Below are 18,375 nucleotides of genomic sequence, written 5' to 3' on the forward strand. Positions count from 1 at the left end.
TTTTTATTTAATACAATTTATCTGTCAAGACTTAATGACATATTTATTTAAGTCCAACAGAAATAGTATATTTTATCTCAAAGTAAAATAAAAAATAACTTTTTTGACCAAAGAGAACTAATCCGCAGTGCGACCAAGAGGACTATCAATATTTTACAAGAATAAATAAAATATCTTCTTATCTGGTGCATCAGCTTCCCATCCATTATGTGTTTCCCCCTTTTTATATGAATAAAAAGCTTAAACGAACAATCTGTACAAACTAAAAAACTGAATCAATAGCTAATAAAAAAAATGCCAACTATCCATACTGTCAGCTGAAACCCAGGCTAGAAAAAAAAATACAGCAATTTCCTGTGCTGCAATTTTAGGCAAAAATATACCCTGCTGCTGTCAGATGTATTTTATCTGGCATAATATACAGCCTGGGCTTTTGTTAAAGACGTTTTGTTGGGGGGAAATTTTTACTTATCTAAATCAAGGGTCTAAGTAGAGAGTATGTTGAATGTTGTACAGACTGTAATGCGCCCCGGGGCACTTATTTTAGGCTGTATAAATACAACTTGATTTGATTTTAACTGATACTCTGTAGATTTCATAACATCTCCAAATGTCTTTCAAGAACAAATCATGCAAATGGTTTCCTGTCAGTCCTTTCATTTTCCACAGGTCATTAAAAATATCTAGTTTTACCCTAAATACACTAATATGTCTATTTTATATTCAATGATATTAGATTTCAAACTAAAAAAATAAGTAAAGTATTTTACTTATACTACTGCTGAGATGTGGTGTATTGTCTCTTTCAGCTAATAAAGAATACATTAGTATGGATGAATCTTTAATATGACTAACGTTATTCTTCTTTTCATTTACTTACAATGGATTATCGCAGTCTCTTTGGGCACTCTGGATGCCCGCTCCACACGTCCTCGAACAGGCCGACCACTCGCTCCAAGGTGCCCAGCCACCATCTATACTCTCAGGGTGATATCCAACTGCCACACACTCCCCACTGAAGCACCACTAATAAATACAGTAGCAACACTTACACCATTAAATAAATAAACCCACCTTGAAATCATCTTAAAGGTTTGTATGTGCCGTTATATAGGACATACAGACAGTAACGGTTTGTTCTGCAGCTAATGATATGAGAGTTGGAAACTCTTTAACTTTAATAATTTATATGCTAGGCTGTTAAAAATCTCTGAAGCAAAACTATTATTCTTCTCATTTTGGTTCTTGGTGTTACAGTGGTTACTCATGTCATTCTTCCATCCTGCATACTGTAAGTGCGTGTATGTGTGTTTTCCTTATGCTACAATCCTTATTTGGTTTGATTTATGTTGAAGACCACAGACTCGTTATCATTATAGCAACTTCCAAAAAGAAGCATAGATTGTCATGAGCTTAAAGTCTTCTCTTTAGAAATCAACTGAATCAGCATTATCATCACAGCCCCTGTGCAATATGCCTTTGATGGTCAGAAAATGGAAGACGTACCCTGTCCTGACCACAACTTGTACCATCCGCAGCCCCATCCAGCTTTGAGTGACAGGTTGTTCCCACAGTGCACCACAGAGTGCTGCAGACATCCTAAAGATACACAGTGAGATTCATGTCTTACTTCTATAGCCTCAAACATCAAAAACGCTGTCATTTGATATTCATTTTTTTAGTTTGATGATTTACACAAGCAGAGATTATATGTGAAAACACCCAGCACATTTTTTAACAGAATTTATGAAACTTAAACTCCACTTTTATTTACAACAAGGTTTTGGCGCTCTCCTACAACACTTTGGATCTACTGGCAATTTAAATAGAAAAGCAATAACTTATGGATTTGGAGTGTACAGGTTGTATTTGTCAAAGTCTCTCATTCAGCATCACAAACATTTTCCCACAGGTTTACTTACAATACTTGTCAGACTAAATTGCTTGAATTCTCCAGTTAATCATTAATATTGATTGATAAAGCATACACCCTGTAACAAAGCTCAGTGTTTGTCCTTGCTCTGTGTGAAAGGATTACAATCCAGAGCTATGCAGCTAGGATTGTTGACATCTCCAAACAACATGACTGTATGAATGATCATGCTCTACAGCAATGACCTTTAAAGACATTTAGAGTGTGCACTTGTAAAAAGGAATTTGATGACAACATTGATACTACTCTTTGTTTGGTAAATATGAAGCTACAAACAATAAAAGGTCTATGTAACTTCCACTACTTGGTAAACCTTATTTATTTTATGCGTACGGAAACAAAGTGTTAAAGTGAAATTATGTTTATTTACTGGATGTTATGTGCTGGATTATTTTTGAGAGAATGGATATCTCGCAGCCACAGCCAAGAAGCAACCCAGCACATAAGTCCAAACTCCATCAATGTTGTATTTCTTGTGTATTTGTATGAACTGAACAAATGTTCAGAGCAGGTTAATTACTAAGCTTCAGAGGTACAGTGCTCTCAGGTAGATTTTGTTAATGTGGGGCAGTTTCTTGTGCACAGCTCACGGTTTCTTGCCCCAGCTACATGTTTATAATGCAGACTGTGGGGTGCTTTCAATCTTCTCTTCTGACTCTTTGCAAGAAATGGAATAGGTCTATTGTCCTCTATGTAAAACTATTCCTTCAAACTGTTGGGGATACTTTAGTTTCAAATTCAATGTGCTATAGTTCCTATTATTTCTGACTAAGATATAGATCAGATGCAATGTTTGAACATGTTCCCAATCTGCAAATGAATACAGCACAAATTGACTGCATTGTTTAACTGTATTTCCAATGAACTGCAATAAAACAAAAACAAAAGCATTTTGGGACACATCCATTAACTTCACAAGAAAAGTGTATGCTGCATATACTACATGTTGGTAAATTTGATTGTGTTTTGTTCGTTCTTATTTGTTTTTTTAGTTGCAGTGAATTCCCTGAGCCACCAGAAAAGCAACAATAGGTCACTGAGAAGGTGAAAGGAACAGTCTTGCGTTTGCATCTATAATAAACAATGGAAAGATATTTATTTCCTACAGTGATTAAAAGAACAGTATGTCAGAACTGATAACACTAAAGGTCAAATGCACTCTTTATCAGAAAGCTTCTTGGCTGATTGGTGTAATTGTCTAAAACCATTCTTGCTTGATATTTCTGTAGAATGGGTAGAGAATCTTTTGCATTTTTACTGAAATATTCAACTGCCAATTAATAATGTGCAAAAAACTGTAACTGCTACGATAAAGACTTTAAAAGAAATACAGCGCAGATTCTTAATGCAGAGGAACATTTGCAGAATCGTGAAGGTAACAGTGATTAGTAAGTAAATCCTCTACAGCTAAGCATTAGTGGTAGCACAGATATTCGTGTTTAATCTTAAACTAATATAATGGTCAGATATAATGGGACCATTTCTCCATTGCAAGTGTTTGCAAATGGGCCCACAGCATGAGTGGGCTGTAAGCTATTATTATGGAAATAATAATCACCGTGGTGTGCTTTTGAAATGCTTAATTTAGTTTATGATATGTGTGATTTAACCATTTGACCTTAAAAAACAAAACAAAACAAAACAAACAAAAAAAAAAAACAGCAAGTTTGAATTAGACTGTTAAAATAGCCGTAAGTCTTTGCAGTTAACTGAAATGTAGATTAATTACAAGGAATTAAAAGTGAAGTGAGAGACAGTAAAATAATTCAAGTTTGAATGTATTTGTTATTAAATGAAAAATCTCCACCTCAAACAAGTAATTGTTACAGTAAATGTGTTTATTAAATGTATAAATGTGTTTACGTTAGTAATATAAGTATTAATTAACTTTAACTCATGTCAGTGCAGCCTACACAGTTCTTAGTGTTCCAGGCAACCAAATCTAAAACCAATTCAAACCACTTGTAAAAATATAAAGATGTTTAAAATGAAAACCTTAAAGACATGCTCTTTTAGACTTGGTAGACTTGGTCCACTAAAAATATTAGGGAGAAATGTTTTATGAGCCTCCTGAGAATGATATATAATATATGTAATGTACACAAAGCACACGCTTTGCAGCTTCTGGCAGAACACAGGAGACATAAAAGTTAAAAAAAACAAAGAGCGGATTCATATCAAATGACTCTATAATGTCCTCTGTTGCATGAAGGAAGCCTGCAATATGAGCTAAACACTACTACATTTGTGGCATTTCAAACTAGTAGCATCCCACATGTTCTATCCCCGCTGGGTACTAAAACCTGCACATATGGTATCACAATATACTTATAGAGACAATACCAATGTAACTTACCAAAGTAGTACTGCTTTGAGAAATTAAATTGGTGTAAAAAAGCATGTGTGTGGTCTGTCTACTGTGATATAATGTGCTGTGTTTGGTTTATTTTTTCTACCTAAAATACACAGCTGTCTTACAGGCTTTGGCAGCAGAAAAGGTTTAACTGAATTTTCAGTGTATTTACTTAAACACACATGTAGACAGACAGATGACTCTTTGGGGAAATCAGTTTACATTAAGGCAAATCCTGTGTTAAAATGTGTGTGTACTTAAGATACACAAGTCCACATGAGTATTCAACAGTGAGGTTGGATACTGAGAATGGTTCAAGCTTTGCTGTCTTCCCTGAGCTCAGTAAGACTTGTGTATTGCTTATGCATTGTAGTTTAAATCCAGATCTATTTTTTATTCCTTGAGCTTTGGCCCAGAGAGAACGGCTGTGTTTCTAGATCGTGTTCACATATGGCTTCTTCTTTGCATGTTACAGCTTTAACTAACATTTGTGGATTGCAGAGTGAACTGTGTTCACAGGCAGTGATTTCTGGAAGTGTTCCTGAGCCCATGCAGTGATGTCCAGTAGAGAATCATGCCTAATTTTAATGCAGTGCCGCCTAAGAGCCCAAAGATCACGTCCATCCAGTTTTGACCTTCGGCCTTGTCCCTTGCTAATAGAGATTCCTCCCGATTCTCTGAATCTTTTAATGATATTATATACTGTGGATAGTGGGATCTTTAAAGTGTTCACAATTTTATTTTCAGGAACATTTTTCTGAAATTGTACCACAATTGTTTTTTGGTGCAGTTTGTCAGAGAACTTCTGCACATCTTGACATTCCAGAGGCTCTGCCTCTCTGAAACGCTTCTTTTATAGTCATGTTACTGACCTGTTACATGTTAATTAACCTAATTAGGGAATTACTTTTCCAGCCTTTTGTTGCCCCTGTTCCAACTTTTTGGGATGTGTTTCTGCCATCTAATTCAAAATGAGCTACTTTTTTCCTTAAAATGGTAAAAATATCTCAGTTCCAACATCTGATATGTTTTTTATATTCTACTGTTAATAAAATATGGGTTGATGAGATTTGCAAATCATTGCATTCTGTTTTTATTTACGTTTTACACATATTCCTAACTTTTTTGGTATTGGTATTGTACAACGGTGCAGCCTATGGATTCATTTCAGGAGAAATGCTCTGAAAGTGTTCTTTACTAAATATTCCTGTCCCATATATAAACTTTGTACACTCCTTCAACTTGCTGACCTTTCACTCGGCCGGAAACCGCAAAACACCATTGTCTGTCATTAAAGAAGTCAAAGCTTTGTAGGTACTCTTTCCTTTTGAACAACATAACCTGACCTTTGACATTTTTTCAAACACTTGGACATGTAGGTTTTAACTTTAACTTTTGAATTTAACTTTCTAAAGTAAAATCTTTTTGATTGGAACCAGGACCAGACATTACTGTGCAGAAATGGTAACCAGGTGTGAGTTGATAGTGGCCATAATGATGACAGGAGTTCTAGAAGCTGGGAAATATTTTTTTTTTTCTGCACATAGTCTCCTCACATTATTCATCGACTGCCAGGTGCCTACACATTGTAGTGCAAGTAGATTAAAAATGGCTTGTGTAAGGGTAGAAAACTAAATTTAAATATTCTTGAGAACAGGGAAATCGATTAGAAATCTGAAGGTCCTGTGTCCTGGATTCATTTAGAGTAAGAAAAATAGTGAAAATGTTACAATTCTATTAGTTCTCTCAATATATTATTGCTTCTCTTGGGTGTGTTTGTACAAACACTCGTTTGGCTTATGGCTGTACAAAATGCTATGACTGTAATGATTTCATTATTTTTGTAAAGTGGAATACAAATGAATTGCAACCAACATTATTAAGAGTGTAATTTCCACTGGGAATATACAAGAATACAAGACCACAGACCCAGATTCATTCCATAATACTCTTCATGACTTTGTATGATTTTGTTTTTATGGATAATCTTACGTCCATGTCGTCACAGAGCAGGGACCCAGACCCATACTGCAGCCGGCACTGGTGGGCAGCGCTGTAGAGGACCCCAGGAAGTACTGAGTTCAAAGAGAGCTTATCCTTGACTGGGGCATCATCAAGGCACCAGCCCCAGCCACGACTGTGAGAGATGGGAGGAGGGAGTGGATGGTTTAAAAGAAGAAGATGGAAAAAAGTGGTGAGAACTGTTTACAAGGCTTTCTCTGTTATATATGCACAGTACAATTCTGCAAGGTCTTTAATCAACAAAATGTTTTTCTGCTTTTCCTACAGCTGTCCATCAAAGCTTTTGCTGCAATTCTTATTGCGATACCCAGGTTTTTTTCACAAATGTAATGCACTCTACATTTCTACTTTCTACAGAGGTTTGCTTGGAATAAAAAGCAAAAATAAAGAAAAAATAAAACAAATACAAATGATCTCTGGGAAGTAAAGCTGACAAACACTGGAGCCAACACAGCCCCAAACAAAATGAACAAGAATATTTTGAATTGATCCCAAGAACCTCCTTTTATTAAACATTTCTGGTTTTCTTGAGAGAAGGTTTCATTCGTCTTGGGGTTTGGCCTTAAAAGAAATACAAATTAATCTGTCCTCTGGTGATCCCGAATATACTATAAAGAAACAAATAGTTTTTAAAAAATCAAACAGATATTGCAGTCTGAAAAAAAGTGTTTAAATTATCATCTTATGTAAAAGTGTGTCGAGCGACACATGCTTTGAAAGCTTGGCTACATATCACAGACATGAATGAAATGGTATTGATATATTCAATATTAGAGATCATTGTTTTAATTGATTCTTCTTGTATCTCTGCACACAGCAAAATAAGTGTGTGACAAACTAACCAATTATCCTTTATATAAATTTCAGTGATGTGTTGATTCAGGCTTTAACATCTTTAGCAGAGGCAATACCGTTCAATCAAAACTACATTAAAAGTACCCATCTCATTAAAGGCATCAGATTAAATGGTGTCAAGATTAAAAAGGGGATTTGTTTAAAAGCAATTTGTTTTATCTTTCCCATTAAAAAATAAATAAAAATCAACACTTACAGTATATATGTAGCAGAAAAAAAGCAACTGAGCCAAAATGCCCTAATGTGAAAATTTAAAAAATTCTAAAATTCCACTGTTGGGCTATATATTTAAGTTTGATTTGGATTTGAAGCTGACAGAACTTTCATTTATATTAATAAAACATATGAATTATTGTTATTTCATTGCAAAAAAGAACCTCAGGACCCAGTGTTGTATTCTTATACAGCTGTACTGTATGTACTGACTACTTTCTTACATCTTATTATTAAGAATAATGCTATTAATGATAGGATTATAGTCAGTGCAGTTTGAGTTACCCTAAGCAAACAAAATCCATGTGCAGTCATGTCAGCAATGATTGAAAATAACTTTACCCACAATGAAAACATGGATGGTTGGACTGAAAAGGTCTAAAAGTTCATGATGCTTTGGTCAAAGAACATGATCACGTCTGAATGACCTCCGGAGGAGAAAGGATAAGGACATCGCTAAATACTTAGTTAAATATTTCATCATATCTTTTCATCACCATAGTCCATCCATCCATCCATCCATTATATGAACCACTTATTCTCTTCAGGGTCGCGGGGGGCTGGAGCCAATCCCATCTGTCGGGCAAGAGGAAACCCACACAAACAAACATGCAAACTCCACGCAGAAAGTTTACACACAGCCAGGATTTGAACTGGGGACCTGCTAGCTGTGAGGCAGCAGCGCTAACCAATGCACTGCTGTGCTTCCCTCACTGTTGTCAAATACCCAGAATGCTGTTAGTCAGAATAATTGTTAGTAAAGCATAAAATTAGGTTATATACATTTACACTTTAATGTATTACCTTAAAGATACAGAAGTATAGGGAACACATTTAAAAAAACACTTCCAGACATGTATGTACTTTTATTTTTCCTTTGAGGCAATCATGACAAGATCATTGCTAATGACGATGATGATAGGATTCTGATTGACCTGTAGTCATTAAAGAGATGGGAGCTTTGTGATGTGAATTTTAATTACACATTTGTTAAAGAGTCGAGCTGCGTTGCCAAAGCTGTAAATATACTTGCAAGGTAAGAGGTCTACAGTTGGTCCGGTTAGTCAGTTGTCACTCGAAAAGTGGCTTCCTGCTCCAATGTGGCACAATACAAATTGCAATAAATTCTCCACTGCTTATCTCAGAGATGATATGAAAAGAAAAGAGTGTGGACACACCTGACATCAAGGGTCAATGCTGAGTTATGGCCTACTGCACTGCATAGCCATGAGGGACAATATCAGTGTGCAGATGTTCCTAGACCTTTGGTCTTTGTTGAAAATAAGTATAAAGAAAGCATCTATATATTGCAGGTCTGGCAAATGATGATTTAACTCTTGACTTTACATTATTTACACAGTATTATCTTACCTACGGTGAGAAGCTGCAAGCAAATTACTGGGCTGTCCTATTGCTAAGAAGATGTAAATAACTTGCACAGTATGTTCTCCCCTATTATGTAAGTACAACTGTAAGAAAAAAATTATACTGTTTCGCACAGTTCTTTCTATGTGCTTACAAGGGCAGTTGACAGGTAACAAAACACCATACAACCAAAGCTATGAGCTGAAGGCCGATAATTTGTGGTTATTTGTTTTTTGTGTAAAAAACGTATTAAAACAGTCTTAAAGAGTCATATTTATAAATAATAGTACTATATAAATAATACATAATCAACTGTTTATGGCACGGAGAAAATGTATTCACTGGTAATCCAAGCTAATAAGTAGCACACCTACTTTATCACATTTACTTTATCACATTTGTAAGCAATTTGTCTTACATTTTGCCCATTTTTCTAACATACGTTTATAGAAAATGTTTATCCTACACAAATGAACCTAAATACTTAAAAACACAGGTACAGGTGTTGATTTTTTTTTTAGCATCTAGCAACAAAATGCATATAGGATGCAATATGAGATGATCTCACACTGGCTGACTTGAACAGCAGCAATTAAATTGTTCTCCATGACTGACTCTGGATTGAAAGGCAGTTCACAAGGCAAATTAGATTCCACTTCAGCTTGTGTCAATGCCAGCTTTTCTGGAAATGTTTGTGCCAATTAATTAACTCTTTCCTAAAACAAACATGCTACATAATGTGTGAGATGTAACGTGTGATGAGCTCTAACTGTTACAACCCTCATGGTTCTTTTATGCAGCAATTAAATTAAAATGAGTGAAATGAGGGTGTTTTGCTCTATGAAGTTTCAGAAATTCCCCTCTAGACATCTAGAGGATACATCTGAGTATCCCATCCACAGTATGTGATAATATCTAAACCAGTCAGCTCAGTTTGATCTCCTACACTCCACATAAAACACCTACAGGCCAAACCTCGGAAGCAGGACGAGTACAATAGAAGCCTTGTCCCGCAGTCAGTGAAGGAGATAAAAAATTGGGGGGAAATGCTGGCATTTAGAGGAATGAGAGGCGAAGACAAAAAGCAGCAGTCAAGTCATGTGAAGAAAATGATAAATGCAGATTTGGCAGTATTGAAATGACTCGCTGGATGTAGATGTCAATGACAGGAAAGAGAAGCAAGAAGACAAAAACAGGTGCACACAAGCTGTGAGGGAGGTGGGTGGGAACAGATATCAGGCTTAAATTATCTATTTTCCTTTCTTTGGGCATCCTGCCTTAGTCAGGTCACTTTTAATACACTCCAAAATTCCATTATTGTGGGACTCCAGTATAGCTTGTGTCTTTGTAACCTCATCCATACACTAGGAGAAATTTAAATACGTCACTGATGGATTTATTAAAATAGAAAAATGTTTGTTCGGTCAGCCGTGCATGACATATACAACTAAGAAACGTGGCTGGAATGTGGAGACACAGCGTAGCAGACTACAGCTTAAGACTCTAAATATTTGTGAGACATCTCAACCACAGTAATTGCTATGAAATGTTAAACAGCTATTCAAAGTGCACAGAGGGTAATTTAATGTTTTATGCATTTCATCTTATAATGCCACCAGCAAGTAACATTTTCAACTTGTCAAACATTTTAATTCATCACAAATCTCTTTTAAAATGTGATTCAACAAACAGCTGTGACTTGAGCACACCCCTAGGATAACACACTAACCTGCTAAACATGTTAGTGTTGGGCCAGTTAATTTTTCCTGAAAATGTTTGTGTCTTTGAATCCATGAGGAAAATGCTTTGCTTTTAAATGCTGAAACAGCTCTGTCTCCCACAGACACACACACACACACACACACACACACACACACACACACAAAGTGGTCCTTGTGTGATTAACTCCCACAAGTGTAAACATTGCCCTTCAGCCCTTTTTTCCACAGTAGAGTCAAGCAGCTACAATGGTGTCAATTAGCCCAACACCCACTAAATGCATTCCAGATGCACAGAGCTGAATAACTGGGGCAACTATAGTGAAATATTTCAGACATTTAACCACGTCTTGTTGAAGCCATAATCACGACGCAAGATAGAGAAGAATAAAGTGGGATGTCTTTGAGTGAAAGACTTAACATGATCGTTAAAAACTCAACCATTACATACAGTAACTAACATAAACAACCCCCCTAAATCATTAGGTTTTTTTCACCACGCTATGAAAAAAATGTAGTTGCTGCTTTGTGAATTCTGAATGGTGATTAAATGCAGTAATTTAAGTCTGATCGGTTTGAAAAACTGCATCGACTAAATATATTTTACTACATGGTTAACAATGCTTTATAATTCAAAGGGAGCAGGCAAGGGCATTTTATATTTTATAAATTACAGTATGAACAGGTAGAATGGTTAAGCGACGAGGTGTAAAAGCATACTGAGGACAAGGCTAGCTGCTTCATCTATGAACACTGTTGATAACAGCAGCTTAGTGCTGATTATAAGGTGTATATGTGAACACAGCAGCAGTAATCCTACAGCAGGAATTGTGTATGTTAGGTGTATTTATAAAAACCTAGTTGGTTGACACTCTTTGAAACTCAGACTTGCACATAGCCCAAAGTTATCTTGGAAGACAGAAATTTTTATCTATAGTCTTGGGCCGTGAGTTAAACAAAGTTTCATGTAAACTAATAAAACAATATAAATGTGCATATATTATTTAACATACTTATATGGAGAAAACAGTACAGTGCGCATCCACTGATAATGTTTCTGTTTATTATTTATTTCAGTTTAGGAAAAAGCAAAGAGAGCACTTGAGAATACCGAACACCAGCAGATACCCTGAGCTGGATCACAGAAAAAAGTTCGGCGCATCTCTAGTGTCATCATGTAGAGTAGTGGAAAATAGACTTTTTTCAAGCCTCTCTGTTTCTTATGCATGTGTAGAACAGATCGCTACACTAAAACAGTCCACAGCAGCTTAAAAAGCAGGAGAATAAACACCAGCGTCAAGTGTAGACATTGACGATATGTGGCACTCACTCTAGGAAGCCGGTGATATACTGCCGACTGCAGCGTGACCACCTGGGTAGGAAGGTGCTGTACAGGAGCTGTGGAGACATGACGAAAGGTTGTTTCCCAATGGGTTCACAGTCATTACCGTAGCCATCATGCTGAATCCCAAAGCTGTGACACAGAAGCAAATCCCACAGAGGGTCGATTAAAGTGACTGGGCAGAAGTTAAATCTACAGAGTGCAACAACAAAAGGAAACATGTGCAAGCACTGCATATTGTGCACATGCTTAGTGAGTCAGTATACACCAACATTTAACTTAATTTTGTGGTGGTAACCCACAAATTCTTTGCAGTAAAAGAAGGTAAACAAACCATTTTAAAACACATGAGCTTTAGACTTCTCTTTTAATTGCAGACCATTCATTATGTTCAACATCTGCTTCCTGAAAGACTGCAGTGGCTTTGTGTATAATTCATGCTCTTAAAGAATAGGAGGCTCAGCAACATGAATGACAACTGCAGTGAGAAGCATTTCTATGAATGGCTGCTAGATGCTGGTTGAAAATATGTAATTAAAAAAAATCATTATTTTTATTTTTAAGCGAGAACATTTTAAGGCAACACGTCTTCAGCAGTCCTATATTAAAATTATGATTACATTAACATGATTAAAAATTTGATCCAATATTTTTAACTAAAGTAAAATTTGACCAAGAATAAAACAACATGCAAACTAATTTGACATTGTAAACAGAATGAATGACATGATCAATGTTACAACTGAAACCTTGTGAAATGCTAAATGCTACATCAACAGCACAAGGTCAGCGCCTCTTTAGTGCTCTTCTTAAAGGCCTTTTGTGACATCAAAGATGAAGCAAACAGTTAAAACCAGGAAACAGAAAACATCACACTGTCCTTATTACCATCTACATCCGTTAAGTCCTTACACAGGGTTTTTTATTTGAACTGTGAACATTAAAAGGTACTTTACAGGAGTGATTTTTCAACCCAGTTGTCCTACAATTTGTTTGGTTTCCTGCAGCTGATGCAATGTGTTAGCAAAAGCCAAATCAGCCACAAACACTGATGGCCTGAAGATTGAAGCCTGCCTGTGTCTACTTGTGTCTGAAATCAAGGACCCGTCATTTAAAAAACAAAGGGTTTAACTGTTATAAACTGTGATACTGTAAAGACGTTCTGTGGACAACATGGTGTGAACCAGAGGAGATATGTAGGGCATTAAAATAACATTTAACAAAACCTGGAGATAGGCCTATCACAATACATGTGATTGACTACTTTTATGACATAAGGATGCATTTTTGCAGACCTTGATATGGTACTAGCAGAGCCAAATGCTGTTTGACAGATGCAGATTTCTCTGCACCTTAAACTTAGGATGGTACTGTAATTGAAGAGGACATTTCTTATCTTCTTGTTGTAACTGGACTGTAAATGGATAATTTCCTTTTATCCTAACACGGATTCTGCTTCTGTCAAAAGTTGCTTCTCACAGGTGGGGTGCATTCAAGGACATCACAAAGTGTAGGTCATAAATGTTTTTTTTACAAAGCAACATGTAACGTGTTCAGGCAATTTAAGGACAGAGCCCACCTCACCACCCCCTGGATAAAGGCATGCAGCATCTATTGCAACATGTACAACAGTGAACAGGAGAAGGGTTTATTTGTGGTTGGGACAAGCAATTTTAAAGTATCTCAAAACTGTGGTCAGTGAAATTATTGATTAACTAGTAACCCCTAAGAACTAAGGGGTTACTAACTAAGAACCCCTAGCCGCAGTGGCTGTTGAGCAAAAAAAGCTGATATGAAGCCCTGCACACAAGTATATAAGTATTTGAATTTGCCACCCTTTGAATTTGGCTTTGAGTGTTCTTTTGTTTTGATGTTGTAGGTTTTGGTGAATATACCGACTCACCAATAACTGGACCTTTCAAAAACCAGTGTTCTTACACTTACTGGCCACTTATTAGGTACACCATGCTACACTGGGGTCAAAAACGGACAGTCAGCAACAAGACTTGATACAATGACAGGTGGGCTGTGGCATTTAAACAGTGCTCAAACAGTGCTAAAGTGCCCAAAGAGTGGCAAGAAAATATCCCCCACACCCTTACAACACCACAACCACCCTGAAACAGTAATACAATGCAGGATGGATCCATGCTTTCACATTGTTTACTCCAAATTCTGACCCAGCCATTTGAATGTTGCAGCAGAAATCAAGACTAGCTATGAAATGATGCCTTTCTATCAGCTAAATCCAGTTTGGCCATTCACCTCTGACCTCTGCCATCAACAAGGCTTTTATTGGGGGGAGAATTGGTTATTTATCCTTTTCAGACCATTCTCTGTAAACCCTAGAGATAGCTGTGTGTGAAAGTCCCAGTAGATGAGCAGTTTCTGAAATACTCAGACCAGCCTGTCTGGCACCAATACCCATGCCACAATCAAAGTCTCCTTTTGTCCTCATTCTGATGCTTGGATTAAACTTCAGTAGATTGTCTTGACCATGTCTGCATGTCTAAATGAAGTGAGTTGCTGCTATCTGACTGGCTGATTAGGTACTTTCGCTTTTAGGCAGTACAACAGGTGTACAAAAATGGCTAGTAAATGTATACTACAATCCTTTGACACATTCACTGCACTCCGGTGATCTTCATTCAATAATAACATATTTTGACTTCTATACATTAATTTGGATTAATTTTCAACTTGATGTGAAAGCGCTTTTCTGTTATTCTGAAAACTTATAATTGACACTGTAAAGCATTATTGAAGAGTATTATTATTTACATATGTTTATGTATGTGTTCGTGCTAAAACCTTACTTGTGTCCCAGCTCATGTGCTACAGTGAAGGCTAGTGGGAGACCTGTGTCTTCACTAATGCTGCAACTGCGATGTGGCTGACACATCCCTGCCACGTGGGACAAACCCAGAGTCTCGCAGGGCATGTTGATGGCAGAACATATGTCCTTCCTGTGAAAAGTGAAGATGGAGGATTGGACAGATATTTGCTGAAACAGAACATGAAGAAATGAAGCATTGATAAATCACTAATTATTGAATTTGATTTGATTTATTAGGTACAAATAAATCATTTGTTTATTTGTACCCAATAAAGTGGCCAGTGAGTGTGTATACTGTGTTTCATGGCCATACTAACAGCAGTAAGTCATGACAATGAAGACCTGTTAGTGAATCTGTTAGTTCTTTACATATCATTGAAATGTCACTTTAGAGGATTAATTCAAATTAATGTGCAGACTTTCATGCTTCCACATGGGGTATTCTAATTCTTTATCAATAACTACAGTATGAACTGCAATGATACTCAATATTTAAAGCTGCATATGGAATAATCAAAGAGATCTGTATGTATAACAAATATGTGAGGCTGATTTGGAGGGAAATGTGTTTGAAGTTATAAATCCATAAAAACGCTCAAGATTATAACCACAGGTGACTTATTCCACCCCACCCCACCACCCCCTTTTGGCACCAACCTTAAATACAAAGAAAGGGCATAAAGTGGACTCTGAGTTTCCCTAAAGTGTAAAAATGTGATACAGTGCTATAAGGTTCCCTCACAGTAGGGCAAACATGATAAAGTAAAGTAAAGTAGCCTTCTAGCTTCTCACACATCCTTATTTAGAGCTGATATCAGGTGCCCTTTAAATTTTTTTCACCCCTGCCCCTCAGGCAGCCTGAGTCCGCAGGTGGTTATAAAGTCCAGGTGTTCATTCATAATGTGGTTAAACTGTACTAGATCATACTGACACATGTTTCTGTGATTTCCATGTGTATCAATGAGGGTAGCTGATATAGCAGAAACCGCTTCATAATGAAATATAAGTGGAAATAATAAAGTAAGTAATAAAAATAATAAGTAAATAATAAAAAGAAACAATGGCAGCAACAATGTCTACATTTGTTTCTGCAGAGAAGAGACATGAGATGACAGACAATGTGTCAGCCAGGGAGGAAGAATGGGTCAGAGCAAGCATGAAGGGTATCGGAGGTTATGTATTAAGGGTGGCTGATGACAACAAAAAGTTGAAGAAACAGGTATAAGAAATTCATCAAAAAGAAGCAAGTGAAATAAGCTGGCAAAAAAGCAGTAGATCATATTTGTTGTTTTGGTCTTTTGTCCCTGACATGACATCCTATTGTAAATTCCACTCCACTTGATCTTCCATCGCACCCATTTCTAGCTTCTCATCTTTCACCATCTTAATCTGATCTTTTTCTCTATTTCTTCATTGACTCATTTATGAGTTTCTCCTCACCGTGTCCATACTGACAGATGCTTCCTATCAATCTCTTCCCAGTCCTCAAAAGTAAGTTAAGGACAATGTTAAAAAAAATAGATACATGTCCATAAACATACAGACTTCTCATTTAGTGTTTATTTTTTTTTATTATTTCGCTGTTGATCACCTGAGTTAATGTATTTACATTTTAGTGTGTAAATAAACTGCATCTCATATGATTATTTTGCTAACTTATATTAATGGAAAATAAAAATGCAACCGCAAGGGGGCACAAGCCAGTGTCTTCTTGTGCCAGTCCCAAGTCTGGATAAATGCAGAGGGTTGTGGCAGGAAGGGCATCCGACGTAAAACACATGCCAAATCAAACATGCGAATCGTGACAAAGGCTTCCATACCGGATCGGTCGGGGCCCGGGTTAACAACGACCGCCACCGGTGCTGTTGACCTACAGGGTACCGGTGGAAATTGGACTACTGTTGGTCGAAGACGAAGAAGAAGAGGAGGAAGGTGTGTTCGTAGGCAGAGAGAGAAGAGGAAAGCTAAGAATGTAGGACTGACAGTAGGGACTTTGAATGTTGGTACTATGACAGGGAAGGCTAGGGAGTTGATCGACATGATGCAGAGAAGGAAGGTGGACATACTGTGTGTCCAGGAGACCAGGTGGAAAGGTAGCAAGGCTAGAAGCTTAGGAGCAGGGTTCAAGTTGTTTTACCATGGGTCAGATAGGAAGAGAAATGGAGTAGGAGTTATATTGAAAGAGGATTTTGTGAGGAATGTTCTAGAGGTGAAAAGAGTATCAGACAGGTTGATGAGCCTGAAGCTGGAAGTTGAAGGGGTGATGTTCAATGTTGTGAGTGGTTATGCCCCACAGGTAGGATGTGAGTTAGAAGAGAAGGAGAAATTCTGGAGTGAGTTAGATGAAGTGATGCAGAGCATCCCCAGAGGTGAGAGAGTTGTCATTGGTGCAGATTTCAATGGGCATGTAGGTGAAGGGAACAGAGGTGATGAGACTGTTATGGGCAGGTTTGGTGTTCAGGACAGGAACGCAGAAGGTCAGATGGTGGTTGACTTTGCAAAGAGAATGGAAATGGCTGTAGTAAACACTTTCTTTCAGAAGAGGCAGGAACATAGGGTGACGTACAAGAGCGGAGGGAGAAGCACTCAGGTAGACTACATCTTATGTAGACGTTGTAATCTGAAAGAGATCAGTGACTGTAAAGCATTGGTAGGGGAGAGTGTAGCCAGACAACACAGGATGGTGGTGTGCAAAATGATGCTGGTGGTGAGGAAGATAAGGAGGACTAAGGCAGAGCAGAGGACGAAGTGGTGGAAGTTGAAAAAGGAAGAATGTCGTTTAGTTTTCAGGGAGGAGCTGAGACAGACTCTGGGTGGTTTGGAGGTGCTTCCAGATGACTGGACTACTACAGCTAATTTGATCAGGGAGACAGGTAGGAGGGTACTCGGTGTGTCATCTGGAAAGAGGAAAGCGGACAAGGAGACTTGGTGGTGGAACGAGGCAGTTCAGGAGTGTATACAGAGAAAGAGGTTAGCTAAGAAGAAGTGGGACACTGAAAGGACTGAAGAGAGTAGACAGGAGTACAGGGAGATACAGCGTAAGGTGAAGATAGAGGTGGCAAAGGCCAAACAAAGAGCATATGAGGACTTGTATGCTAGGTTGGACACTAAAGAGGGAGAGGTGGATTTGTACAGGTTGGCCAGACAAAGAGATAGAGATGGAAAGGATGTGCAGCAGGTTAGGGTGATTAAAGATAAGGATGGAAATGTATTGACAGGTGCCAGTAGTGTGATGGGAAGATGGAAGGAGTACTTTGAAGAGTTGATGAACGAGGAAAATGAAAGGGAACGAAGAGTAGAAGAGGTGACTGTTGTGAAGCAGGAAGTAGCAAAGATTAGTAAGAGTGAAGTGAGGAGGACATTGAAGAGGATGAAGAGTGGAAAGGCAGTTGGTCCTGATGACATACCTGTGGAGGTATGGAAGTGTCTAGGAGAGGTGGCAGTAGAGTTTTTGACTAGTTTGTTTAACAAGATCTTGGAGAGTGAGAGGATGCCAGAGGACTGGAGGAAAAGTGTACTGGTACCAATTTTTAAGAACAAGGGAGATGCGCAGAGCTGTGGCAACTACAGAGGAATAAAGCTGATGAGTCACACAATGAAGTTGTGGGAAAGAGTAGTGGAAGCTCGGCTAAGGGCAGAGGTGAACATTTGTGAGCAGCAATATGGTTTCATGCCTAGAAAGAGTACAACAGATGCAGTATTTGCTTTGAGGACGCTGATGGAGAAGTACAGAGAGGG

The 18,375-nt window shown here is 37.7% G+C and overlaps 1 protein-coding gene across 4 annotated transcripts in view; it reads right to left on the bottom strand.

Moving 5' to 3' along the window:
- The window catches only part of LOC137119080 (A disintegrin and metalloproteinase with thrombospondin motifs 7), a 61,833-nt gene that overhangs the window by 23,794 nt on the left and 19,664 nt on the right, over positions 1 to 18,375 (bottom strand). For all 4 annotated transcript variants that reach the window (XM_067495819.1, XM_067495817.1, XM_067495820.1 and 1 more), the window contains 5 exons: positions 14,618 to 14,767; positions 11,790 to 11,933; positions 6,279 to 6,423; positions 1,507 to 1,599; positions 881 to 1,026 (listed from right to left, as the gene is read on the bottom strand). In XM_067495819.1, coding sequence (XP_067351920.1) covers positions 881 to 1,026; positions 1,507 to 1,599; positions 6,279 to 6,423; positions 11,790 to 11,933; positions 14,618 to 14,767 — 678 coding nt within the window. The remainder of the gene's footprint in view (positions 1 to 880; positions 1,027 to 1,506; positions 1,600 to 6,278; positions 6,424 to 11,789; positions 11,934 to 14,617; positions 14,768 to 18,375) is intronic.

This window comes from Channa argus, chromosome 2 (genome assembly GCF_033026475.1).
Source record: "Channa argus isolate prfri chromosome 2, Channa argus male v1.0, whole genome shotgun sequence".
Lineage (NCBI taxonomy): Eukaryota > Metazoa > Chordata > Actinopteri > Anabantiformes > Channidae > Channa > Channa argus.